Consider the following 27,154-nt stretch of genomic DNA (forward strand, 5'->3'; position numbering starts at 1 on the left):
ATATATTACATTTTTTCTGTATTTTTGATCAAATAAATGCAGGCTTGATGAGCAGAAGAAAACTTCTTTCAAAAACATTAAACATAGTAATGTTTCCAAACTTTTATATATATATTATTATGAAAGCTGAGTTAGCAGTGATCATCTATGGCTCAATGGATCTGTAGCTCAGAAGTGTTCGGAATCTCACAAGACACTGTCTGGGGTATTTGTGCCTCTTAGAGATAGCATCCTCCATTTTCTGCTCCCCGGCTCCTGTCTGCGGTCTCTGAGTGAATACGCTGGGTAATCACTGGATAAAGATCTTCATCAGCCACTGGATGCCCAGCAGGACAGTGAAGCACAGGTTTAGGTTTTCCGGCATGTTTTATGTGCGCTCACAAATTGGTGCATACTTTAAATCGCCAGTAATATGTTATCCACTTCCTCAGAAATTCTTGATCTAACATTTAATGAGATGCTGGATTATTGTATTATAATTCACACACCAACATATATTAGTCATACTTTGCATTAAAAGTAAGTTTTAACCTTGTTTTAGATATGCTTAATCTATGGCACACTTGTTAAGATGCACACCAGGCCAATTAATAAAAAATAAAAGATGTGTTACTAGGAAGAATCAGCATCTAGAGCAGCACTTTGAGCTCCAGAGCCGATCAGGGTCTCAAAGTCTGTCGTTTGGCAAGTGTCTTGCTTAATGAAGAGTGTGGATTGTAGAAAACAAGCGGAATGAAACAAAGACATAGTTTAACTTTTATTACACTTTTAAATATTAATTGGACAACATTCTGGAAAACTGCTGTGAGAAGATTACTGTTATTATTAACTACAAAAAAATAAAATCACACTTCTATCTATCCCTCTGTCTGTCCGGTCTGTCTGTCTAAAATTCAGTTAAATTATAGCTCATTTATACCATTATTGGTAATTGGTTTAGTCTACTTTAAGAAGTATGACAAGCAATGTTAGAATCAGGTTATATAAAATATAATAAAAATCCTCTCCAGATCATCCACAGATGGCAGTTTGTTAACAGATGTACAAATATCTCTTTCATTATATCTTTAAGAACACAATTTATTTGTCGACAGGTTCTTGATTCTTCCGTTCTCCCTCTCTCTTATTCTGATCATACACAGATTCAGAGTTACATAATAGCTTTTTTTTTTATGACTGCACTAACCAATGGCTTACTAATAAACATTTTTTCATCCCCTGATCATAGTGTGACCTCTTTAGTTCTGTGTTGTGACTCGGGCTGCAACAAGTGATTATTTTGATAATGATTAATCTGACAATTAATAGAAAGATTATTTGACTAATCATCTATTATTTAATTTATCATTTAGACGTCGACTGATTATTCAGCTTTTGCAATTAGTTGAAATATTTCTACATATTCTAACAAATAAATTATTTCAGCTTTTGAAAGTCATTAATTGCAATTATACAATAATTTATACAAATAAATATATATAGCACACAAAATTATATGACAGAGAATTCTCTTATTCCTCATTTAATTAGCTATATGAAAAAGTAACTGAATGACACATCATTCTGCCTAACATCTCTTTTTGTAAGTCATTTTTATAAGAAAAAATAAAGGTAAGCAGTTTTTTTTTTTTTTGGGATAAACTATGTTATTATTCACAATGTGATCTCTCTTAAAATACCCTTTAGGATTATGATAATCAAAACAGTCCTGAGCTAGATCAAACCGAACTAAAACTTTAATGAAATATTTTTTTCCCCACTAAGAAAAAGATTTTATTATTTAGCTAGCAGGAGAGCTGCTTTATAACAGAAAATCAATGTATAATTCTAACTGAAAGTGATTCTGGTTTTTCATGTTTAAAACTGTAAAGCTGCTTGATTTAAGGCTATCTATTGCATCTAGTACTGTTATATAAATAAACGTGACCTGACTGAACTTGACTGTACTGGAGTGCTGAACTTCAGAGTTCATGGAAACATCCTCATTGCTGTAATCGAATGTGTTCTTAAGTGATGCTTTCACACCATGGTCAGTTTTTGGTGCTTTTTTTTCTTATTGAGAGGAAAAATGCTTGGCATATATTAACATATTCATTCAAACGCCACTCAGCAGCTTCAGGTTCATCTGCGTTAGTTCTGAACTCAAACACTGTCTTCTCTTGAGTTGCATCCAGGAAGGCTGAATTACAGTCTCGTGCTTCAGCGCCACACTGGTAAAACCGCTTTAATGCAGGATCTCGCATTAGGTCATATAAGATCAAATGACTACTCGACAACAAAAATATGTTGTCGATAATGTCGGTATGGCAGAACAGTGTGGGGCTGTGTTATTCAGAGCTAGAGGAAAGTGTCCTGCTCCCTGTGGCTCACTCTAAACAATAGTCTTCTCATCTCCTGAGTTGCAAAAAAATCACTAGTTTTTAGTTGTGAAATGTAAAATTAATGTTGTCCTGTTAGTCATCTGCTCCGGCTGTTTTGGAATTATAAGCTTGGATGCTTACAGTGATGTGTTGTTGGGAAAGATTTCCATGCAGAGCGCCTCTGAAATGAAATGGGGCTCTTTCTATATAAAAATATATCTATAGAGTGTGAAATGTCTACTTTAAAAATCAAAATCAAAAAATAAAATAAACCAAGCCGGTCGACCAGTGCATATGTACTCTACTGTATAAATTAAAAATAGATTAATCATTGTTAAAGCTACGAAGTTACTCGCCAAAATAGTTATTTTGTCATGGTTTAGTATGTATTTGTTCGTTCAAGTGCAAGAACGCCCAGCCCTATTAAAATTGCTGTTATTAAAGTAAAAGTAATGTGTACCAAGGATACTACAAACGTTTTAATGCAATATTACCAGATATAACTTTGATTAATGTTATTAACTTTTATTACAGTGTAATGTTTTAGTAAATGCTGAGATTAAAGAAAGATTACTAAATTCTTTAGAAGTATTTTTATTGTTAGTTCATGTTAGCTAATGCAGTTTACAAATGGACCATTATTGTAAAACGTAAACAACAAAATAAAAGTAACTTGACATAAACTAGGGCAGAGTATTTTTTATTTGGCTTTAGTTTTGCTGTGACCCGTCATCATTGTTAAATATTTAATTGTGTCATATTGATTGGAGATGCTCCGCTCTGACACACATGGGATAATGCAGTCTATTTTAAACTCCTAAAGCTAGGGCTTTTATATGTCAGGTCAGGCGTGTCCTCCATGAAGACATTGTTAGATGATGTGTGTTATGGTATTAATGAGAACAGTAGTTACAGAGATGGTGTTACAGTGTCTGTAGTGTTCACTGCTTCATCTATCACAGTCTAATCTTTGTGCTCAGGCCTCCAGTGTCTCGTCTAATGGAGCATGCCTGGCTGCTAACCGCACAACTCTTCTGGATGCAGGAAGTAATACAGCATGACCGGCAAAAACACAAAATACTCATTTAGTCTTCAATGTCACTTCATCTTTCAGAAATCATTCTAATTTGATGATTTGCTGCTGATGAAACAGTTCTTAAAATAAGCAATAAAAAAAAATTGTGGAAACATGATGCATTTTTTCAGGATCCGTTGCTGAATAGAAAGTTCAAAAGAACAGCGTTTATTTGAAATAGAAATTCTCTAGAAATCTTTTGTAACCGTAGAAATGTCTCTACTGTCACTGTAGATAAATTGAATGTGTCCTTGCTGAATAAAAGTATTTAAAAAAAAAAAAAAGTAGTCTCACACTCTCCAGACTTCGTAGTTTCACTTTTGCCTCTTTGTTTCTGTTGGCCGCTGTAACTTTTCTAGCAGCTTGTTTTCATGTTTTCAGTCCTGCAGCTGGAGTTCTGATGTTGCCATTTAGTACAGCGAGCGATGAGAGTTTATTGTAATTGAGAATACATGGACCTGGAGACTTAGAGAAATGCCTCATTATATTTGGGGGCTGAGAGGATTATAAGATTACATGTATGAAAACAAAGCATGCAATTTTGAATATGAAAGGCAGTTTTTGTCCCCAAGGAGTGCTTTTATTGTAATGTGTCTAGGGGTTTTGGGGCCTATAAATATTTGCAATGATTAAAATCATCATCCCTGCATGCCTCCATGCCATTCTTTTAAAATATTATTTCTTTAATATTATAATTTATTTTTCCATTTTTATTTTTCTCATTTATTTTATTTTCCTGTAACAAAATATAAATTATTTTTCAGATTTGTGGGTGCATTCTGAGGATCTTATGGTTGGCAATGGTTGAAAATTCATATGGAGATGCAACTAACTCCTCTAAGACTAATAATCAACAACAGACACCTCATGCATGCACAGTATAGTTCCTTACGCTGAAAATGACATAACTTGCATCACACGTTGTCTGAATGGCCCACGGCGTCCTGTCCTGTCTGAGGCTTCGAGTGGGTGACAGGAAGAGCTGGTCAGTGGGTTAAGAAACACAGTGGTGCACCACCAGTTTATGAACTTCTGTTGTCAGTGCTGCTTTTACTACTAGTAGCTTCCTAAATGAGCGATAATACCAGACTTTTTGTTGTTGCTGTCTTTGGAGTGGCATACCAGTGCGCTGGCCTCATGCATGCTGGGCTATAAAGCTGTCAATAGATGCTGGGCCACTTTGAGGGATCTTCTCATTAAAAGCAGATGATGTTGTTTCCATGCAGCTCTAAGCGTGCAGTTTTGTCTGATCGGCTGAGGCGCAGGCCTGCTGTGCGTTTTTAGAGTTTCGAGCACTTATGAGTGAAAAATGTCTATTGTAACTGCATGAGACTCAGCGTATGTCCTCATATGGTGAGGCGTCCAGGCTGGCTTATCCATGTCTTGGGTGCACGCCAGATCTCTAGTGGTGCCTCGTAAAGCAGGAGGGACGACCGTTTGACAACATGATATTTGATGCACGCTGTTTAGATTACATCATTTCTTTTAATCTCTTCACTGCTGCATTTGATGAAGTCACTCCGATTGTGTTCAGATTGTGGTGACAATTACATCAAAATCCATAATTTCAGTAGCACATATATACGTACTCTTATATTGCTACTTTTGAGACGACATGTTATTATGTCAGTACCATAACAGTTTTCTGGCCACTTGTATTATTTTATTTGATTAGATTTTTTAATTTTCATAAACACATTTACATAAACATAGGAATACATGTACATGAATAAATGAATACAATTTTTTATAAATACATTCACATGAATGCATACCATTATTTCTCATCAAGTTATTCTTTGAAAACACTCATTTAATGACAGTTACGTTTTATACAATCTCAAAATAAATATCCATTTTCATACTTTACATTATTATTCTGTACCGCATTCACTTGTAGCATTTAAAACAACTTTGGCCATAATTTTTAATTAGAATAATATATTATAATTATCATTTTATTTGTATCCACTAGCATTTTAATATTGGTGCATCAAGTCAAGGATTCTTGGTTTGGATGGCTGTGCAAGCATCTTTCTCTATTGGCCATTTCAAAGTATAGATCATAACTTATGATCATAACTACTTCTCTCTGTCTTTATTTACAGTGAAGCCATTCACAACCACCGTGAAGGAGATGCGGCTTCACAGAGATGACTTCGAGATGCTGAAAGTGATTGGCAGGGGCGCCTTCGGAGAGGTAAGGAACCCGGCGAACCCTCGCTGCCTTGTTGGCGTGTTTAAAAGTGATTAAAGGAAATCACCTCTAAATCACTGCAGCCTTTGCCATATTGTGTGGTTTGTTTTCTGTATTTTTCGAAGCTTTCGTTTTCATGACTCACTTTGTGTGTCCAATGAAAACCCCAAACTATCAGTGAAGTATTCACGTCTCTCTTAAGCATCTCATCAGCAGCCGAAAACCAAACCCCTTTCTCTCATCCGAGTTTCCCTGCTCTCCCCCTGCCAATTCCCCGGGGATCTCGGCCTGGCGTTGGACTGCTATTCTTGGGCCGGCACAAATCTAGGCATTTTAGACGGCTCGTTTGTTTTACAGGGGAATTTGCTACCTGTTCCTGCAGTACAACACTTCACGGGGTTCACGGGATGTGTGTGCGTGTTCACTACTCACTGCTGTGTGTGTGCACTTTGATAGAATTTGTGCTCTGCATTTAACCTGAGTATGGGACACAATACCTTGCCACACGTTACGTAACTTTTTTTTTTTAAACCATTAACAATGCTTCATGGGGTTGTAGTTCTTTCCATCATTAAAGCCATTGAGTAGAGTCTTCAAATACTTTTACTTTTAAAATTCCTTTGTAATGTTGCGATTTATCACATAGCTGGTTGGTTTGATTCATGGCTTATGACTGCTTAATGACTTCTAAAAATCCCTATTGGATATTAAAGAGAAAAATACTTCCAGAACCAAGGCTGCTAAAGAAGTAGGCGGTTGTTCTTTTGCACTCTACAGTCTCCATCTGACTGTCCAGTTATATTTAACACCATGTGTGATCAAATGAAATGAGAACATCAGTCACAAAACACCTAGGCTAGTTGTAGTCTGATTAATGTGTGTTACTTGCCAAACGAAGCGAAGCTACAATCGCATATTCAAGTCTGACTTCATAAAACTTTTTTTTAAAATAAAAATTAATTATTGCTTTAGCCTGAAACAAAATTCACAGAAATTCACAGTGACTATGAAATATGATGTGGTGATGCACACAATCAGATATTCTGAAATAGGAGAGAAACATTTTGCTGTGTCATTACACCTCCCTCTTAGATGAGTGTCATTTCCTTGGGAAAATGCATCCAATTTAATACTTCTGCTATTTCTTCAGCTGAACAGAAGTTAACTCTGTTCTTACAAAATAATATAGGATGATTCAGAATAGGGCTGCACGATGTGTCATTTAATCATCGATATCGCAATGTACGAATTCACGATAGTCACATCGCAGGTTGTGCGAAGTAGGCAGTCGTAGTTGATCCGTTATTCATTAATTATACGGGCCAGCTGCTCCTCTAAAATTAGATTAGATTTCACATCGCAATATATATCGCAGAAAAATAAAATATCGCAATGTAATTTTTTCCCAGTGTCGTGCAGCCCTAATTCAGAAGCTCTTTAAGACTTTATTTTGCTTGGTCTGTGGTTAAGTCCCAGTGTTTACTTACTCGTTTATAAATTAGTTTCGATTTGCTTCCACTTAATGCTTACTGTCTCTTAGTTGATGACAAAAACAGGGAAGAGGACGTACATGTGAGCAGATGAAGTGTTAATTTAAGTGATCTTTACAACCAAGTTCGGCTCCTTACCGTAGATTCCAGTCAGGAATGTCAGTTGTGGCACAGGAAGCAGGGCAGGATGGTGCAGCTTCCAGGAAAGGCTAAGGAAACCAGAACCGTCTCTAAGGAGTGACTTTAGTAAAAATAGTGATTTACGCGTGTAATTTGTGCTGTTGTCCCCTCCTCAGCCACCGGGACCTCAATAACCCTTCCTTCTCAGTCACTGGGCTTTGTGTGTGTGTGTGAGCGTCATGTGGTTTTAATGATGATTCAGATCTTTGGAGTATTTTTCAGTCTTTGTGTTGTCATCAAGCCAGGCTATTGTTAGTGTGTGCTGCAGCTTGTGTCGGTTTCAGAGCACTCGGACTCATGTGTGAACATAGTGCTGCTGTTTTGTTCCCTCTCCCAGCCGTTTCCTGTGGCTCTAACATTACAGGATGTACTTCCAGATAAATCTCTTGCATTTCCTGTTTATGATTGATGGCGTGGTCCCAGCTGAAGGCCTGGAATTTGGGACTACTTAAAGGTATAGTTCATTTAAAAAATGCAAATTAGCACTTTTTTTTCAGTCTAATGTCACAAAGCAGATGTTTAACAGAACGTTCAAGCTGCTCTTTTTCATATGATAAAAATAAGAACCATCAAGTTCAACAAAAAGCACAATTTTCTGACCATGGACTGTAGTCAGAAAATGAACAGAACAGAAAATAAGCTTTCAGTCTTCAGTAAGGATGTAAAATCACCATATAAGCAGAGATGTATAGTAACGAAGTAGAACTACTTCACTACTGTACTTAAGTACTAAAAGGCGGTATCTGTACTTTACTAGAGTATTATTTTTTTCTCCTACTTCCACTTTTACTTCGGTACATATTTTCGCTGAGTTTAATACTTTTACTCCGATATTTTTTTTATGTGCTGCATCGTTACTCGTTACAATTATAATAATGTTACGAATCATTCCATTACAAACCACTGCCAGAACTGTAGATGGCAGGTTTGATGAAGCTGGCACATCATTAAGCGAATCAAGCGAGACTGCGCGTGCTGACTGAACTGCTGTGAAGAGAGAGATGAACACCGAGCCGAGCCAGATAATGACTCGTTCACGAGTCAAGAACCGGTTGCATCGGTTTTCGGATGACCAGTAACGTTAGTTCTTTCTGACAGTTCGATTCAATAAACCAGTTGAAGAAAACAGTTCACCGATTCTTTTGCGCTCGATGCAATGGCGTCATTGGCGTTGACTGCACATGGGCTCATAACATTAACACAGAATCAGTTCAGAATCAATCACCAAAAGAATCAGTTCGGTTCCAGACGCTCTGTGTGTCGGTTTGCTTCACGCTAAATCACACATGCGCAGTATCATCAGCTTCTCGGTTCACGAATCGGACGCGTCTGACAGAAACGGTTCTTGACTCGTGAACGAGTCATTATCTGGCTCGGCTCGGTGTTCATCTTCAGTTCTCTCTTCACAGCAGTTCAGTCAGTGTACTGTTTGAGTCAATGAATTACTCCGGGATATTGGTTTGTTTTAACTCAGAGGGAGTGTCAGACACATTAAACAAGTTAACAGCTTCATTCATCTGTGGATTAATGCGCATTGGAGACGCGAACTGTTTAAAACGATTTAGTTCGATTTGGTGGACTGCTTCAAAAAGATCCGGTTACATCGAATGATTCGTTCACGAACCAGATATCACAAACTGCTTTGTTTTTAACTGTCTTACAACAGACACGGAAGACAAGACAATGCTGAATAAAGTCGTAGTTTTTGCTATTTTTGGACCAAAATGTATTTTCGATGCTTCAAAAAATTCTAAATGACCCTCTGATGTCTTACAGGTTTGAAACAACATGAGGGTAAGTTATTAATGACATCATTTTGCAAACTGGGCTAACTAACCCTAGTAACCGTTTTTTGTTTACAAGAAGTTACAGTCAAAGGAATTGTGATTGTCCTTTAGGTTAATCATTTGAAATAGTAAAAACAATATGTTCAAACTTTTGACTATTTTCTTTAATGGCTACATAACACAATACTTCTACTTTTACTTTCAGTACTTGAGTAGTAAATTTTAAAATAGACTACTTGCAATACTTAAGTACAAAAAAATGTTGAATACTTTAGTACTTCTACTTAAGTGTGGTGCTTAAAGAGCACTTCTACTTCTACTCAAGTCACTTTTTTGATAGAGCACTTGTACTTTTACTCAAGTATGGTTCTCTAGTACTTTATACATCTCTGCATATAAGTACCTTCAAAGTGATCCTTACTACTCTTGCACTGTATTACCAGTTTTCTAAAGCCATACAATATTTGTTGATGAAGAGCTGATTTTTAGCGATCTATCCCTTTAAGTCTCCATGAAATGAAAAGATATTTCACTACTTCCGTTACATCATGACTTTAAAGGGTTCCTATTATGCTTAAAAAAATAATTTACAAATCTCAAAGTCCATTCCAATGGGAGATATTTTGTTTAAAAAAAATCCCTTTTAAAGAACTACAACAAACAGCTCATTTGGACTACAGCAGTGGTTCCCAGCCACGTTCCTGGAGGCCCCCCAACACAGCAGATTTTCCATGTCTCCTTAATCAAACACTCCTGATTCAGATCATCAGCTCATTAGTAGAGACCTGAACTGAGTGTGTCAGACAGATGCAAAATGTGCAGTGTTGGGGGGCCTCCAGGAACGAGGTCGGGAACCACTGCACTACAGCATTGTTTTCCGGGCTTTGTGATTTCACAAACGGCCCATTAGAATATAATTAAAACAGTTCCCACCTACGGAAATTTGAGTGGTTGTGGGGCTGGGGAGGGACAAGGTTAGGGTTAGAACGCTTGGTTCAGACAGGGCAACTACAAAGAAGTAGAGCAGCTCCTGTAGCTTCTAGTTTTCTTGTCAAGCAATATCTGTGCATTCAAAGGTTCGGCACAATCCTCTTGTTTAATATTCTCTGGGTCTGAATCTTGCTTAAATTGATATGGCCATACATATTGATGCCATCCTAGGGGTGTTCTAATAGATGATAGTATCGTGTGTCGACGATAGTCAGAGATATCGACGTAAGCAGATGTTTCTGTCGATAATCAAGACGATATTAGGCTCATTTTCCTATTAATGTATTAGATAATAATAATAATAATAATAACTATTATTACTATTTTTATTAGGTGTCTTATAATTCGGCTATCAAACTGCCCAGCTATTTCACTTCAGGACCGCATTTCACACACACACGCACACAAACGCACACGCACACACACACACACACACACACACACACACACACTGAGTGCACAGGAGGATTAGACCTAGTTGCAGTTGTCCGCTTTGAGTCGGATAACTAAATCCATGATATGAAAGAGATCGAAAACGAGGAGTTAGTGTTCCACACATTTATTGGCTGGTACACAACGCGCTCTTCTCATACATGAGAGATTAACTCTTTCTTAGTGTTACAAATAAAGTAAAGACAAACTACGTGAGAGCCACTATGGATAAGTTCGTTCTGCTGCCTTATTATATTCATGAACACAGGACTATAATGTGATGCATTCAAAATGCATAGTTTTGACCGTTACAATGTCTCCATCCACAAACAGACGTACATCGACTGCAGATGTAAGGTATTTGATTGCACTTTAACAAGTAATCTGAATGGCCTATATATGTGCAATATTTTAACCAAGCCCTCACTAACTGAGTTTAATGCCACAGTGATGTTAGAATGTATCTCTTTCTTGTTTCTGTGGCGGTGCGTCGGTCTCGTCATGGGGCGGTTGGTCCGGAGCACTGTATAACTGATGCATCAGTTCAATTCAGCTTTACTCCAAATATATCAACTTAGCCTTTTTGAATACTTGAAATCTACTATTTATTTAATCCATTGACTGATTTTGCAGAACATTTAGACTGACTGTAATATTGTGTATCGTTGATCTCACGGGCTGACGATATGACGATTTGAAAAATCACCATATCGCCCCACACTCATCATCCTAAACGGAACTTTGCTGAAACACTGTCTAAGCTGTTTGCCAATCAGCTAACCAATCATTTACATCACATTTACATTTATGCATTTAGCAGATGCTTTTATCCAAAGTGACTTAAAGTGCATTCAGGCTATACATTTTTTCATTTTTTATCAGTATGTATGTGTGTTCCCTGGGAATTGAACCCACGACCTTTTGCGCTGCTGACGCAATACTCTACCACTGAGCCACATTGGTAGAGCATTTTTCAGACGGCGGACCTTCATCAAACCCGGAAGTAATCAAGCAGTTTGTACCTGGGCTGGGGAGAAAGGTATTTTAATTCATTTAAATTGAGAGCATGGTCTAGTATACCCCCAAAACAAAATCTAGTCTTTGTAAAAGAGCATAATAGGTCCCCTTTAAGTGGTTATACTATACCGATTATCTGTTCCTCTGCCATGGCTTTGAATTCTCATTTGTATGGAGTAATCTATATTAAAATTTTGGCCGATTTTATTAGCCAGTGCAATTTAAGTTTACCAATGAATGCCCATTTTTTCTAAATAGATGAAACCATGGAAAACTAAAACCTTTAGTAATTTTAGTGCTGCAAGTGAATTGTTAAAATAGGAATCTAAATGTATCTATGTGTAAAATATTAATGATGACTGCAAATGATCAGCAGTACAAAATGGAATTTGCCAAAGTGATGATGATAATTGATAAATTATAATGTATGATTTCAAGAGACTTGAAATAAATTATATAAAGTCAATATAATTATTTTTATGCCACTTTTTGTCATTTTTGGAGCTTGGCAGTACGTTTTGGAAAAGGAAAGTCTTCTGGGTTTGTAACGACATGATTGAGTGTATTTGATGACCGCATTTTTATTTTGACAGAACTGTCCCTTGAAAGACTAGCTTTTTGTGGTCGATTCTAGTGGTTGAAATACTTAAATGACACTCCTTTTTGCCTCACCTGAGACTCTGAATAATTATGTTGAATAGAACAAAAATGATAAACATGGAATAGGGAGGGGAATCAAGGAGAACTAGACTGATGCAAACATTTTTTACATAACGTCACAGTGAGTCACTATAGGCCAGACAAAACTGCCAGTAATGACTGCTACAGAGTGAGAGCTCTACGTGTTGATGTTGAGCGCTGATGATCTGTTCTGTTGAGTTAGTCCAGTGAATCACTGATGTAGAGAATGACTAGGTCACCAAACCCTGTCCTCCTAATTGATTTAGAGAAGACAGCGGCTTCTGTTCTCTGAAGTTATACTGACATAATTAAAGGTCCCATGACATGGATCATTTCCTTATCTTTAAATGCTTTTTAATGTTCTCTTAGGTGTACTTATATTATTAGTATGATTTTTACATTTAAAATGTAGAAATAAAAAGCATTTTTAGATCCTGATATTAGCCCTCTGGCTTGAATGCTCTGTTTGAAGGGGCGTGTCTGCTGTGAGACTCCGAGTAAACCACAACTGTTGTGATTGGCTGACATCGTTGCATTCGAAATGCGTTCATGTGAAACCCCTCTCAAATATAACGTGTGTATATATATATATATATATATATATATATATATATAATTATTTATTTTTTTTATTTTTTTTACTATTACAGCTGTCGAGATTAACGAATCGTGGAAGTGTGGATTATATAAAAATTGTTTCGATCTTTTCCCATCACATGAAAGGCTGCAGTGATGAGCATTGAGTAGACAGAGTCTGTTTATCGCGTGGATGCAGTGATCTCGTCATTATTGCAACACGTTATCTCACAAAATGCTTTCACCAAAGCTAACAGCAAACACATGAATACAGTAAGAGCTCCGTTGTGCAGCATAACAGCGTCATTCATTGTAACGGCAGTTTGGGCAAGTGTGCAGATATACTCGCAATGTGTAACAGCTCCGGAAAAAAGCGAGCGTTCTTTGATGGCTCTCTGTAGTTAAATCACAATTTAAATAACAGATTTGTTTCATGCTACTAAGAGAAACAACGCGAAGTTGAACGTTTAGTCACTTGCTTGATTCACTGATGCATCAGTATTAAACGATTTAGAAAGAAAGCCTGTGTGAACTTGAATGATTAGCTACACATCAGAAATCAATGATCGCAGATCAGGCATTAATTAACACTGTTACTCACTGTTTGTGCCAGTGCCGTCGAATCCATATCATAAAAGTCTGTTTGTAACGCCTGTGCTGAATTATATGTAAATATTTGGGCGGGCAAAGCAGAGAAAGGGGAGGTAACAATTCTCGTTGCAACGTCACAACGAGGAAATTCAAGATCAACCCGTTTGAGCTTCCATTTTCTCAAAGGCAGAGAAAGATAGAAAAATCTCAGTTTACACCGATTCAAATTTCTAGAAACTTGGGGTCCATATACAGGCTAGGGAAACTCATATTAACCTTAAAAAACCTTAAAAAGTGAAATTTTCATGTCATAGGACCTTTAAGATTGTTTGTCAACTTCAGGCTGAGGATGGATTCACGTACCCACACGCTGGTCCTGATACAGTTGCCCAAAATCAAACGTGCTATATAACAAAAAGAGCGCTGTAATTGATATGATTTTGCAACAAGTCTTATTTGATTTAAAGACTGTTTAGATCAGTGTTTTCCAGTTTTCACAAGGCTAAAGAGGGATCGATTACTCACCCTAATATTCCAAATGTGTATAAGTTTCTTTCTTCTGTTGAGCACACAAGGTGATAATTTGAAGAATGTTGGGAACAAAAACAGATGCTGGTAGCCATTGACATCAGCCATTTTTTTTTTTTCACACTATGGAAGTTTGATTTGAGATGATCCGATGTCGCAGGACCAGTGTGAGAGAGTGTAGGTATAATTCATAGGACTGTCACTTGCTTTATCATTTTTTGTCACTTGCTTTATCATGTTATCATTTACACTCTTGTTTCAGCAGTATTGCATTAATTGGTCACACATTTTTAGCATTTAATTTATCTTTAATTTTTGTTCATTCATTTATTTAGAATGTTATCGTTTAATGAATTTTACTCATGGTAAATTACTCAGAGTAAAGTTATCCAGAGTAACTTATGACTGTCTTGGAATTATCAGGTAAAATAGGCAAAAAAAATAAATTAGAAAGCAATTTAGTGTTGATCTGCACCATATGCCATAGTTTTTGAGCAAAGGTTTTATTTTTTTTATTATTATTTTTTTTTTTTAAATCTTTTTATGATATATAAAAAAATGCTGATTAAAATATTTTGTTCATTTGTATTTCTCTATTTTTATTTTGCCAAAATTTTTAGGGCGAAAGTCAATGAGCTCTTATCACACTTTTTGCGCAATTACGACCCAAAGCCAGTTTTAAATTTTACATTGTCTATTCAGAGCAATGCAACCCCTTCCTTGTCCTCAGGCTTGCACTGTTACTTAGCACCTGCCACACTGTATCACTCTGTGAACTCTGACCTTTGATCCCCTTGGACTTTATGGCTTATGTACATGTTCTCTCTTTTGGACACGAGTGTGTTGGTGACAATCTCATTGCAGTGTCCACTTTGGTCACCTGCTCCCTCTCCTTCTCCATGGACCTCCCCAGCATTTTCAATCAGGTCAAGCTGACTGCCTTTGTGAAAACGTGTGTCTAAAAAAGGAGAAAGGGAAAGAGGACATGAGACTCGGAGGGAGGAGGAATTGAGGGGGTTTTGAGCACTCCGGGTTGGTTTGTTTTTGTAATGAGGTCAGTTATCTGCTGCGGTTAGGAGCCTTATAGATAAGAAGAATGTGTGTGATTAAGCTTCTCTTTGAGTTTGTCGTCAACGTGGACCTTTCAAATACTCTGATTCATGCACAAAAACACTCCAGAGGACATCAAAGGGAGTCGAAAAGCGAAAACAGCAGCAGGGCTCGTAATTTGCCCTTAGAGTATGCAAAGTTAGCTCTGTGTTCTTTGCTGACGCAGCACGTTGAGCTGTGGGCAGGTACTTGGGTGTGGGTCCACGTGAGGGGAACACTGTTCCTCCACCGAGGGTAAACACAAATCATGTGACGTGTCCCGAGCAGCTAAGCAAAGTACATGGAAATTCATGACTCCACTTAACATTTGCCAACTGGACGGTCACAAGAAGCCAGTGGACCGAAGATAGCAGAATAACACTGGTCACGCACAGAATTTTATGTTTAAAAGTCATCGGGTAAACAATGAAATCTCACTGAGATGTTTATATTGTAGATTAACAAACAGCTCCTGCTCTGTTTAAAGGCTTATTTTCCACAGAAATTAACTTATTCGTATGCTATTCCAAACACGTATGACATTGCTTCAATTCATCAATTGAATGGGTGACCTATCCTCATTAATCAAGCAAACATTTGCCCCCGCCTGAGAGAATTGGCAGGAGCCGCCACTGAGGCTAAGTATAAGTTTAGCACAGATATATTTTCACTCGCAAACACTCTGACTGAGGGCTTCAGAGTTTCACTCTCCGTCAAGTGATCTGTGATATTTCTCTGTTCAGAGAGAGAGAGAATTCACGTACTACATTTAAACAATATTCCTGTCAAAATAACGGCGTTCCTATGGAAGTCTTCAGCTTTTAAGAACAGCTGGGTTTTCCGGTAGTGGGTGGAGTTAATGTGCAAACCGCAATCTCATTGGCTGGCGCTCACCTATTACCATCCCTTTTTTGATTTCAGCAATTCAGTTCGAGCGAACGCACAAAACCTGATTAATATTCATGAATCCAGCAGCTCATTAATCCTTAGTGTGTTTTATAGTTCTTATTATTAGAATTTGTGTTATTATTATCCTATCAGTATTTTTGTTAGTTTTTTTCCCAATTGTTTTTTTTTTGTCAGAAACATTGAATGACAGAAAAAAACAACCACCACTCAAGTTAAAATGTTCAGTTAAAATGACTAATATGCATTCAAACATGGTTATCAGGTTTAATTCTGATTAAGTTTTATTAAATAATACTGGATTATTATAAAGCTTGACTGACTGATGTTAAAAGTGTATTTACAAAACTAAAATAAGTATACTAAAACTAAAATATTCACTAGCCAGTGGCGATTCAATTGCCAAGGTGTAAAAATGTATTTCTTTTTTTTTTATATATATATATTCTCTTGTCTTCCAAGTACAAAATAAAGTAATATGGGTTTGTGGGAAAAAATAAAGTACATTACATTTTTGAGTGAACTATTCCTTTGAGTCATGAACCTAACACACATTGCTAATTATTGTTAGTTGTTAATAGTTGTTTTATGTCAGTCACTAATATCACAGTCCCTCACTGTATTATGACTGCATTCATGCGTCTCCTCCTTGAAGGGTGTGTCTTTCATTCAGACAGGGTGTTTGCTGTCCCCACCCCACATGAATAACACCTTTCCTAATATTGAGTCACTTCCCCTGCAGGGAAGACCTTAGTCACCCGTGACATTTTTTGATGCGCTACAGTCCTGTGGCTTAAATGAACCGGTTTTTCAGTGCCATCTCTCTCTTTAGGCAAAAAGTCAGCAGTCTTAAGTCTCAGCTTTTCCTTTATCTGATTTTCAGAGGCATCAGAGATCAAAAGCATCTCATTCAGAGAACTCTTTTCCCCTGTGGGGTTTTCAATTTAAGTGGGCCACAGGAACATAAAACTGGTCAAATTCCCCACACATGCTGACTTTTAAGGTTGTTTGTATGCATTGGCTAACTCCTCATCTCATCTCGTCTAGGTTGCAGTGGTGAAGATGAAACACACCGAGCGTGTTTACGCCATGAAGATCCTCAACAAGTGGGAGATGCTGAAGAGGGCAGAGGTAAACAGATTTCTGTTCATGGCTCATTATCGTATGTTTCATTTTTCAGGGCTTCAGGCTGCAACTAAAATGGTGTTGGAAATAAATCTTAGCATTTTCAAAAGTAGCTACCAGCAAAAATATGATTATGTGCATTTATGTATGGTTTCATCAGATGAATGCAAATATGACTAGTGTGTCATCTATGAATCACAAACAACTGACTCTTATGAACAGGTTCTTTTTAGGAGTGAAAAGTCATTTTCCCTTTCTACTCTATTTCTTTCTTGCCCCAGTTTCAGCCCGATCAGTGCTGACAGTGCCCACGGGCCTCCCATAGGCATGTCAGGAGAACTTGTCACTTTGGCTTGTCAGTAATCCTCTTTGAGCTTCACTGGGCTCTTTTTATTCCTCCTCACTTGTCTGGAGTCCCAGTTCAAACAGATATAAGATCGAAGACTAACATTTGAAATGGGAAAGCCATGTACATCATCACTGCAGGTGGACGCAGTTTAATATGTTGTATGAGTTACCCATTCATTCTGGATCTCTAAAGACTATGGCTCCAAAAAATAATAATAATAATAGTCTCGTGAGACTCAAAGCTCTTCAGTATTAAACCAAAATAGAGAAATCTGCTTTCAAATTCAGGTACTGGGTTGCTGTGTCAATGGTTCTCAAAGCAGAGTGTATATAACAAAATATTGTTTTTGAATGGTTTGATGTCATAAGTCATCTTGCATCTTATGTAGACGGCTTGTTTCCGAGAAGAGAGGAACGTCCTGGTGAACGGAGACTGCCAGTGGATCACCACTCTGCATTACGCTTTCCAGGATGACAACTACCTGGTATGGGTCTTCATCCCTAAACACACTTACAGTGGGGAAAATATTTATTTGATCCCCTGCTGATTTTGTAATTTTGCCCACTTATAATGAAATGAAGGGTCTGTAATGTTTATGGTAGGTTTATTTTAATGGATAGAGACAGAATACCAACCAAAAAATCCAGAAAAAACACATTATATAAAGTTAGAGTCAAAATATCAATATATTGAATCTCCTACCAACCAGCAAGAATCCTGGCTCCCACAGATGGTCATGTGCCAATGTGAAACACAGATTAGTCCTTCCACTTTAAGAAGTTACTCCTAATGTCAGCTCGTTAGGTGTATGTGACGCCTGTCCACACAATCAATATCTTCCATTCCCACCTCTCCCACCTGGCAAGACCAGAGAGCTGTCAAAGGGATTTAGAGATAAGATTGTAGATCTGCTGAAAGACCATCAGCAAGAATATTGGTGAGGAGCAGACAACTGTTTGTACGATTATACGGAAATGGAAGAAATACGAACTAACCATCCATCGGCCTTGGTCTGGAGCTCTGTAAAGGAAGCTGAAACTTTGAGATGCCAAACAACAGCCAAAAAACCTTAAAGATTTAGAGAGGATCTGTAAAGAGTAGTGGACCAAAATCCCTCCTGAGATGTGTGTAAACCTGGTCACCAACTACACAAAAACATCGTACCTCTGTGTTTGCCAACAAGGACTTCTGCACCAAGAACTAAATCAAGTTTTGCTCGGGGATCAAATACTTATTTCACTCCCTCAAATTTCTAACCTTTATGTAATGTGTTTTTTTCTGGATTATTTTGCTTGGTGTTCTGTCTCTATACATTAAAATAAACCTACCATCAAAATTACAGACGCTTAATTTTTTTTTTTTGTAAAGTGGGCATATTTTCCCCACTGTATGCTCATCAGACGTAACCGAATGTTAGGTGTCATTCAGTGAGTTTTAAAACAAGTCAGGTAAGCTAGCTATAGATAAAACCTCTAAGCTATATATAGTTAATGGAATTAACATGTAATTAATTTTATGATGTTTAAATAATTATCAGTGAAATGATGCATTGAAAAATTGGCCACGATGAAAATGTCATGTTTATCAAAGTGACTGATGATGATTACTTGTGGCGCACAACCCTCAAACACACTAATACAGAGTCCTGGGGGATAGTGCATTCTGTGTGATAAATATTTGTTAATCATACTACTCTTTGATGTCGTTCGGTGGATATTATGAAGTGCTGAGTCCGTGTTTGTGTAACTGAATGGTGTTGTGTGATAAGAGATGATATTGTCTCCTCCTGCAGTACTTGGTGATGGATTACTATGTGGGAGGCGACCTGCTGACCTTACTTAGTAAATTTGAGGACCGCCTCCCGGAGGACATGGCCAAGTTCTACGTGGCAGAGATGGTGCTTGCTATCCACTCCATCCATCAGCAACGCTACGTACACAGGTGACAAGATAGTGTGCTTGTGTGTGTGAAGGGAGAATTAAACGCAGACTTGATTCTTATTTAGCTTTAACCAACAGGACTTCCTTAGCCAAAACGTTTACCACAAAGATCATGCTGCTTGGATGACACTAAACCAGCTCAGACATTTACTTTTATGCATTTGGTAGACGCTTTTACTCAAAGTGAATTGCACTGCATTGAAGGCATACTTTTGTTTTTTTAATCGGCTCATGCATTTCGAACCCATGACCTAGGAGTTATGATACTTGGATGTAACCCTGGGAATTCATGCTGGTATTATCAGCAAAGTTTGAGTTTTTTTCTAGGAGTTATATAAATGTTTTTGATTTACCATTCCCTAAGTCTGTAAAAAGCAAACTGTGGCGGGTCACTTTAAATATCAGGTAACCCCTTTCTGTTCAAGTGGGCTGTTTTTAGCTTGAATAAGCAGTGATGTGCGCTGATAGTCTGGTTTTTTTAACACAAGACTGGATCCAGACAAAACGATATGCCCAAACAAAATTTGCCCAATGTTGGACTCTGCCCCAGTGTTTGAACATGTATTCAGAAGCAGTGGTCATTACCCTGGTTTGAGTGATGTGTGCTCTGGACATCAACAGCACCTCACCCACATGTCCACTCCCACATGAAACATTTAGTGAAATGGCCTCAGATGGCTGTGGTGTTCTGGGCTGCAGATCTGTTCAGGTTCAGGGGCCTATTCCTGGCTGCTTGTCCTGGACTGCCATCCGGTCCAGCTGAGCCCCCTCTTCCTTCCTTCTGTGGAAGCTTGAGAAGGCTTCACCTCTGATACAATAGCGACGTTAAATAGGTCATTTACCAAAACATTTACTCACCCTCACATTATATACAACACATATGGAAAGTTTTAGCCAAATGTAAGCACTGGATGAATCAAAATAAAACCGGAATAGTGATATTGCTTAGTGTGTTTATGGAACTGCAAAAGCTATGATTTAATTAAATGAATGCTTGCAGTGCTTTAGAGTGATGCGCAGGACTTTTACACCGAAGCAGCTCATGATCCTGTGTTTTAGTGTTTCCAAGCACCATGTTTCACAGTAAATGCTGCCCCAAACAAACTGCTTTTTTGGGGGTACAAATACCTTTGGAAACGCAACATGCGGCAGTAAAAGCTCATCATCTTCTGTTTGAAAATTAAGGAAATTAAGACATAAATATAAGTATCATTATCCAATTTTACTGTATTGTAAGATTTTTTTTGTATTCTTTCTTTTCTTTTCTTTTTTACAGTTAAATTACAATAGTAATATTTTGTGTAAAATATCCTTATTTTGTGTAATATTCTTTTAATAATAATAATAAAATTTAGTCATATAATTATATTTTATAGTAATATTGATATCAATTAAAAACAAATCGCAATTCGATTTATTTTTTCTCCCAAATTGTGTGACCCTATCAAGAAAATTCACGCTAGTGAATAAAAACGGCTACTGTTATAAATCAAGTCTCATTCTCTCACAAAGCTTTCATATTGCTTCAGAAGATTTAGATTAAAGTGCATTAATTAAACTAAAAATGTGATTATTTGAAATACTTCTGTGATGTTTTTTGTAATCCCTTCAGCTATTTTTCATTTTAGGGCAGTGTTAACTTTCTTCAAACATCTGTTTTTGTGTTTCATTGACAAAAGCAAGTGAAATAGGTTTGTATTGAGTTAATTATTGAATTCACCTCATTTTATTTTGAGTTGAACTATGCTATTAACTCTATTCCCCCAACCAATTATAACAGCCTTTTAAACGCATCCCATCATTCTCACTTACAGTAACCAGCCTGTCAGGCCAAAGCAGCTGACTAAAGTCATGCAAGCACTTGTAAACACACGTGTCCATGAGTACAACCCTTCGTGCTGTTACTGACACCCAGTGAGGTTGTGAATGGTCTGTGTGTGTGTGATGAGTTTTGACATCATGTTTACTCTGTACCCGCTGTGCTCACCATGGTGCCAGGGCTGTGAATCAGAGGGCACTGTGTGTGTGGCCCAGTCGTCGAGAGACAGGGACTGAGTGTGTTTGAAGGGGGGAGGGTAAACAAAGGCAGGACATGGAGAAACAGCCACCCTGGAGAGCAGCCACAGAGAGGGTTGCCCACTGGAGTGATAATAACACCTCACAGTGCAGGGCAGCATCAGCTGTGTGATGAACGGAGTATCCTGTTTTTTCACCTTTATAGTAACATGGGTTTGTAACATGGAGCTTCTTCACTGGTCTATGCTGAATGGTAAATGAGAATAATAATATGCAACCTACAGTGTAAACATGCACAGAGAAAATGCATTAGCTAACATGAGCTAACGATATTTAAACTACCAGTCAAAAGTTGCATTTTTTTTCCCAATGAAATTAATTAATTTAATTGCAGTAATTAATGCAGTAATGTAAAAAAAAAATGAAAATGTAGCAGGCTTATGAAATTATAATATTTCAAAAATGTTCACTAATTTTGATCCAATAAATGTAGCCTGGGTGACTTAATTAAAAAAAAATTTATCTACTTGACCCCAAATTATTGAACGGCAGTGTACATATTTCTCAGAATTTCGTCTTTGTTAATGTTAGTTATTATAATAAACATTTTCATCGTATGTTCACAGCATATTAACAAATGTAAACAACATGTTTCATTTATTTTAAATGTATTGGTTGAAATTACAAACAAATATACAAAGTTAACAAATGAAACCGTATTGTAAAGTGATGCCCAATATTTTGGAGCAGATTCATCAGTCATTAAATATAATCTAGCCAGATATCAACCTGGACAGGATGCATGATATACCATCATCCTCCAAACCCAAAACTACAGATGTTTTAGATTAGAAGAAAAATGACACAACCTAGACTTCATTAAATACATGTTAACATGCAATGAAGATAATCACGGTTCCCGCTGTCCACGTTGCATTTGTGCAACTACTGAGAGTATGAAACCACTGAAATTCAAGAGACATTTAGAAACCAAAACTGTAGATTTTCCTGGTCATTATAAGCAAGGTTAATAATTGTACATATTATAGGGCCAATGCAGTTAATTTTAATGTGAATATTTACCCATCTTTCATTTTTGTTGACATTTTCCTGTGCTAAACCATTTGGATTTTGGTCACTGATCACTTTATGTCCATTATAAAATATTAAACTTCTGAAGCAGAACTGGTTAAGAACCACTGCTTTGTAAAGCACCTCTTGAGTTATTTCATGCGTAAATGTTGTACTTCCTGTCCTTACAGGGACATAAAACCAGACAACGTGCTACTGGACATGAACGGTCACATCCGTCTGGCTGACTTCGGCTCCTGCCTGAAGATGATGCAAGATGGCACGGTGAGGATGTGATGAAGAGCTCAACTTCGATCTAAAAGCAGAGTCCATTTGTCATCCTTACAGGGTGGATTCCATCTGTTGGCTGAAAGCACTGCCTCTCTCTCTGCTCCTGACATTAATAGAGCTGCTTTTGGCACTGCTGGCCTAGAAGGGGTGGGCTAATTAGAAAGCCCAACACTGCCCACCCCTCTGTCTCACTGAGACACCATAGCACACTGATAACCAGACCGAGGCCAAAACAGCTTTTATCTACTGCTCTGTGTGTGTGTGTGTGTGTGTGTGTGTGTGTGTGTGTGTGTGTGTGTGTATCTCTTTGCCAGCAGCATGTAAAAGTGAAAGTGAAGTGACATTCAGCCAAGTATGGTGACCCATACTCAGAATTTGTGCTCAGCATTTAACCCATCCGAAATGCACACACACAGAGCAGTGAACACACACACACACACACACACTGTGAGCACACACCCGGAGCAGTTAGACTCCAGGTAGAAGGGAAAAGCGAGGCTTTAGTTTTTCAGCTGCATATGTGCTGTGGCCAGTTGCATAAACTGCTTAGACTAGTCTTAAAAGGGAGGTCTAATTTGAATCTAAAACTTTGGAAGACTAATTTGAAGACCTATTCATCCGAGTTTGTGACATCACTTCCTGTCATCCCCTGTGCAGGTCCAGTCATCAGTGGCAGTGGGCACCCCGGACTACATCTCCCCTGAGATCCTGCAGGCCATGGAGGACGGCATGGGGAAGTACGGGCCGGAGTGTGACTGGTGGTCTCTTGGCGTCTGCATGTATGAGATGCTCTACGGTGAGACGCCCTTCTACGCCGAATCCTTGGTGGAGACCTATGGGAAGATCATGAACCACGAGGTGAGTTGCTTCATCATTGTGTTTTTCGTAGGGATGCACCGAGACCATTTTTTCAGAACTGATCCAATACGAAAAATTCTGATTATCGGCCGATTTGATACCAGCGCAGGTTTTGTATTTGTTTTTTATTTTTTTTATCAATGTAGAATTTCCATACCTCTGTGTGTTGAGTCACAGTGCATATAGAAAAGTTCAAAGCACAGAGATATTGATGTGTAGTGTATTATATCTCTGTGATCGTTTATTGAGCCTTTTCTTGTAACAGTTTTAATTTTCAGTTACTGTGCGTGTGAAGTACAACTAATTCGTTGTGATCTAACGGACACCCGGTAACATGATTTAGAAACAGCACTAAACTCCAGCAAAATGAAGTCATTTTATACAAAACGGTTGACGAACCCACAGTGAATCCATTAAAAATGTATATTTATAATCAGTAAAAATAAAGCCTAAGGTAATAATCATGGGAAATAACATCCCGGCTCTAACTCCTTTGGGACTCATAACATGGTTCATAAAATCACAACTGCCCTAATTTTATCTGATCAGCCCTGAGTAGTGGTTTAGGGTGGAAAATCTGGAAATATTGATGTTTAAAGTAAACTGGTCTAATTTGCACTATTTAGGAGCGGTTCCAGTTCCCCTCTCACATCACGGATGTTTCCGAGGATGCGAAAGATCTGATCCAGCGGCTGATCTGCAGTAGAGAGCGTCGGTTGGGTCAGCACGGCATCGAGGAGTTCAAGGAGCACCCCTTCTTCTCCGGCATCGACTGGGGGAACATTCGTAACACAGAGGCACCGTACATCCCTGACGTCAGCTCACCCTCAGACACCTCCAACTTTGATGTAGACGATGATGTGCTAAAAAACCCGGTTGGTTTAACTCTGAAATGCTTTTATCATTGAAGGAATTTTTTTTAGTCTTAAACCTTGATTATACTAGAGTGCCCTCTTGTTTGTATTTGACCTCTGACTTCTTCCGTTTTCCTCTACAGGACATCGCTCCCCCAGTATCTCACACGGGCTTCACCGGGCAGCACTTGCCCTTCGTGGGCTTCACCTACACCACAGAGAGCCGTTTCTCAGACCGTGTCAGCATGAGGGGGGTGGCGCTGGCGGATGGAGGTGCTGGGGAGGATCTCCAGGATGGGGGTCTGCCGGTGGAAGCCTTTGAGAAGAGGATTCGCTGTCTGGAGCAGGAGAAACAGGAGCTCAACCGCAAGCTGCAGGGTAATAATCATAAACTCCACCTGATATCTTTAGAAAGCATTTAAGCGTTGGTTCAAGCTAAAATTTAAATTGTCATCAATTATGTCATTCAAACCCAGAAAACTTTTGTTCACATTTGAAACACAAATGAAGATGTTTTTAATTTCTGTCCCACCATTGCAAGTCTATTCCACCAAAATGTTAAAAAGACACTGTAAATGTATTCCATACGAACTGAGCACATGTGAATAAAAGCCTAAATTATCTGTTCTTCATATAAAGTGAAGGTGTCTCTTCATAAACCTTGGATTTATTGGTTTGATTCATATAAATTACTTTTGCAATCTCTTTATGAACTTTTTGAAACAACAACATTTTGGTGATGTTGACTTTCAATGTAGCAACGTAAACCTCTCAGGTTTCATTCAAATATCTCCATTTGTGTTTAAAAAATGAACAAAAGTCTTATAGATTTGAAAGGAAACAAGGGTGAGCAAATGACGGCAGAATTATCACTTTTAAACTATTGTTATATTATATTTTAGTGTTAGCTGTAGGGCTGCATGATGTGTCATTTAATCATCGATATCGTGATGTACGAATCCACAATAGTCACATCGCAGGATGTGCGATGTAGGCTGTCGTAGTTGATCCGTTATTCATTAACTGTACGGGCCAGCTGCTCCCCGGCCCTTGACGAATGTGATTTGCGGATTAATTGCACAGCTTAACCATCATAGAGTGAAAGTTTATCATTTGCATGTGTTTTTAAGTCCTGTCAGTTTGACAGAGCAGAGAGAAAGAGCGCGCGCCAGAGAGAGAGACAGAGCGCGAGAGAGAGAGAGAGCGCGCTTGAGCAAGCCCATTTTTGTTTGTAAGAAAAAATTAGATTTCATATCGCATTATATATCGCAGAAAAATAAAATATCGCAATGTCATTTTTTCCCAATATCATGCAGCCCTAGTTAGCAGTTCTGATTAATTTTGTAAATCCATCAGTGAAATGTATTCTGAGTATATACTGATTGTTTGTTCCACACATGATTTTCTAGAATCCACTCAGGCTGTTCAGTCCCTCCATGGCTCTGGGCGTGGGGCCGGCACACTTGGTCGTGATCGAGAGATTAAAAAACTCAATGAGGAAATCGATCGGCTAAAAAAGAAACTGGCAGGTAATGGGTCTCCCAATCATTGCCAATGGATATATGATATGATAAAGTCTGTTATGAGTCATGTCAAAGCACTACATACACGCACTATGTTATAGATTAACTTTGGTCACTCATAAGTCTTTGTGTTTGCAAGTCAACACCACTTCCTCGCGTCAGAATTGCCTAATTTGCTTATTTGGCTGGGCATTTGTGTCAGATAATCCGTAACATTCAAGCTAACTTGAATGTGTGACTTCCCCTCCCCAGACTCTGATAGGCTGGAGCACCAGCTCGAGGAGGCAGTGACTCTTCGACAGGACTTTGAAAGTTCCTCCTCCAAACTAAAGGCACTGGACAAGCAAGTTAAAGCTCTAAAGCTGGAGAAAGAGGATATCCATAAGGTATGGGTGACTGGAGAGCTGAATTACCAGCCATTCCTGTATGCAAGAACCGCTTTCTTGTAATAAGAGAAATTATGCTCACAAATTCAGCCCCATAAACATTTGTTCAGATTCCTTCCTGGATGACAACCAAAAGGCGTGTCTGGTTGTCTTTACGATTTTAACGAGCTCTAACAGTTCCATTATAACGATTCTTTTTGTATGTTGCGAAACAAACATTTTGAAAATGTATACACCCTCTTAAAATCCAATTTATAGCTAATAGATATGTACCCCACGTTTTGTCTTTGTCAGTAATCTGCTACTCTCAGGTGTAGGTCACTATAAGAAAGAAAATATCTGCTGCACCTGCAGTTTGTCTTAAATGTAAAAAACTTTTGTTTGATTCACTAAAAAGATAGCGCTGTATGGTTTTAATTAATTAAAATCAATGCTTATAAAAAAACTGAAGCTGTTTAGAATAAGAACAGGATCTCAGTTCTCAACTCTGCTGTGCAAAGATACTGAGATGTAAAAATCCACTTGAACTCCTTAAGAATGAGTTTGCCGTATACTTTGCATGAAACAGATAACATAATTGGCAAAGAACAGTTCTCCTGTCCTCGTGCTGAAGATTACATGTCCTCTTCAGGAAGTTCATAAACACTGGCCTGCTTCATTAAGATTAATGTCATCACCCCCTCACACAGGGCAGGTCAAGATTCTCACCACGTTTCACATTTTTAGCTAATCGAGCCGTTCCACTTGACTGTTGACCCAGAGCCCTGGGTTGACTTGTACCCGAAGTACGCCGAAGCTCTCCGTGGCAGCCTGTTTTCAGTCAAAAATACTTCCTGTAAGAT

The 27,154-nt window shown here is 38.1% G+C and overlaps 1 protein-coding gene across 1 annotated transcript in view; it reads left to right on the top strand.

Annotated features, from left to right (window-relative positions):
• LOC113063237 (serine/threonine-protein kinase MRCK beta-like) overlaps positions 1-27,154 on the top strand; it is a 492,601-nt gene that overhangs the window by 444,615 nt on the left and 20,832 nt on the right. Inside the window, exons 2-11 of the mRNA XM_026233483.1 lie at positions 5,544-5,635; positions 16,947-17,030; positions 17,762-17,857; positions 19,166-19,314; positions 22,592-22,685; positions 23,349-23,549; positions 24,176-24,424; positions 24,547-24,781; positions 25,813-25,932; positions 26,179-26,312. Coding sequence (XP_026089268.1) covers positions 5,544-5,635; positions 16,947-17,030; positions 17,762-17,857; positions 19,166-19,314; positions 22,592-22,685; positions 23,349-23,549; positions 24,176-24,424; positions 24,547-24,781; positions 25,813-25,932; positions 26,179-26,312 — 1,454 coding nt within the window. The remainder of the gene's footprint in view (positions 1-5,543; positions 5,636-16,946; positions 17,031-17,761; positions 17,858-19,165; positions 19,315-22,591; positions 22,686-23,348; positions 23,550-24,175; positions 24,425-24,546; positions 24,782-25,812; positions 25,933-26,178; positions 26,313-27,154) is intronic.

Source organism: Carassius auratus, chromosome 45, assembly GCF_003368295.1.
Source record: "Carassius auratus strain Wakin chromosome 45, ASM336829v1, whole genome shotgun sequence".
Taxonomy (NCBI): domain Eukaryota; kingdom Metazoa; phylum Chordata; class Actinopteri; order Cypriniformes; family Cyprinidae; genus Carassius; species Carassius auratus.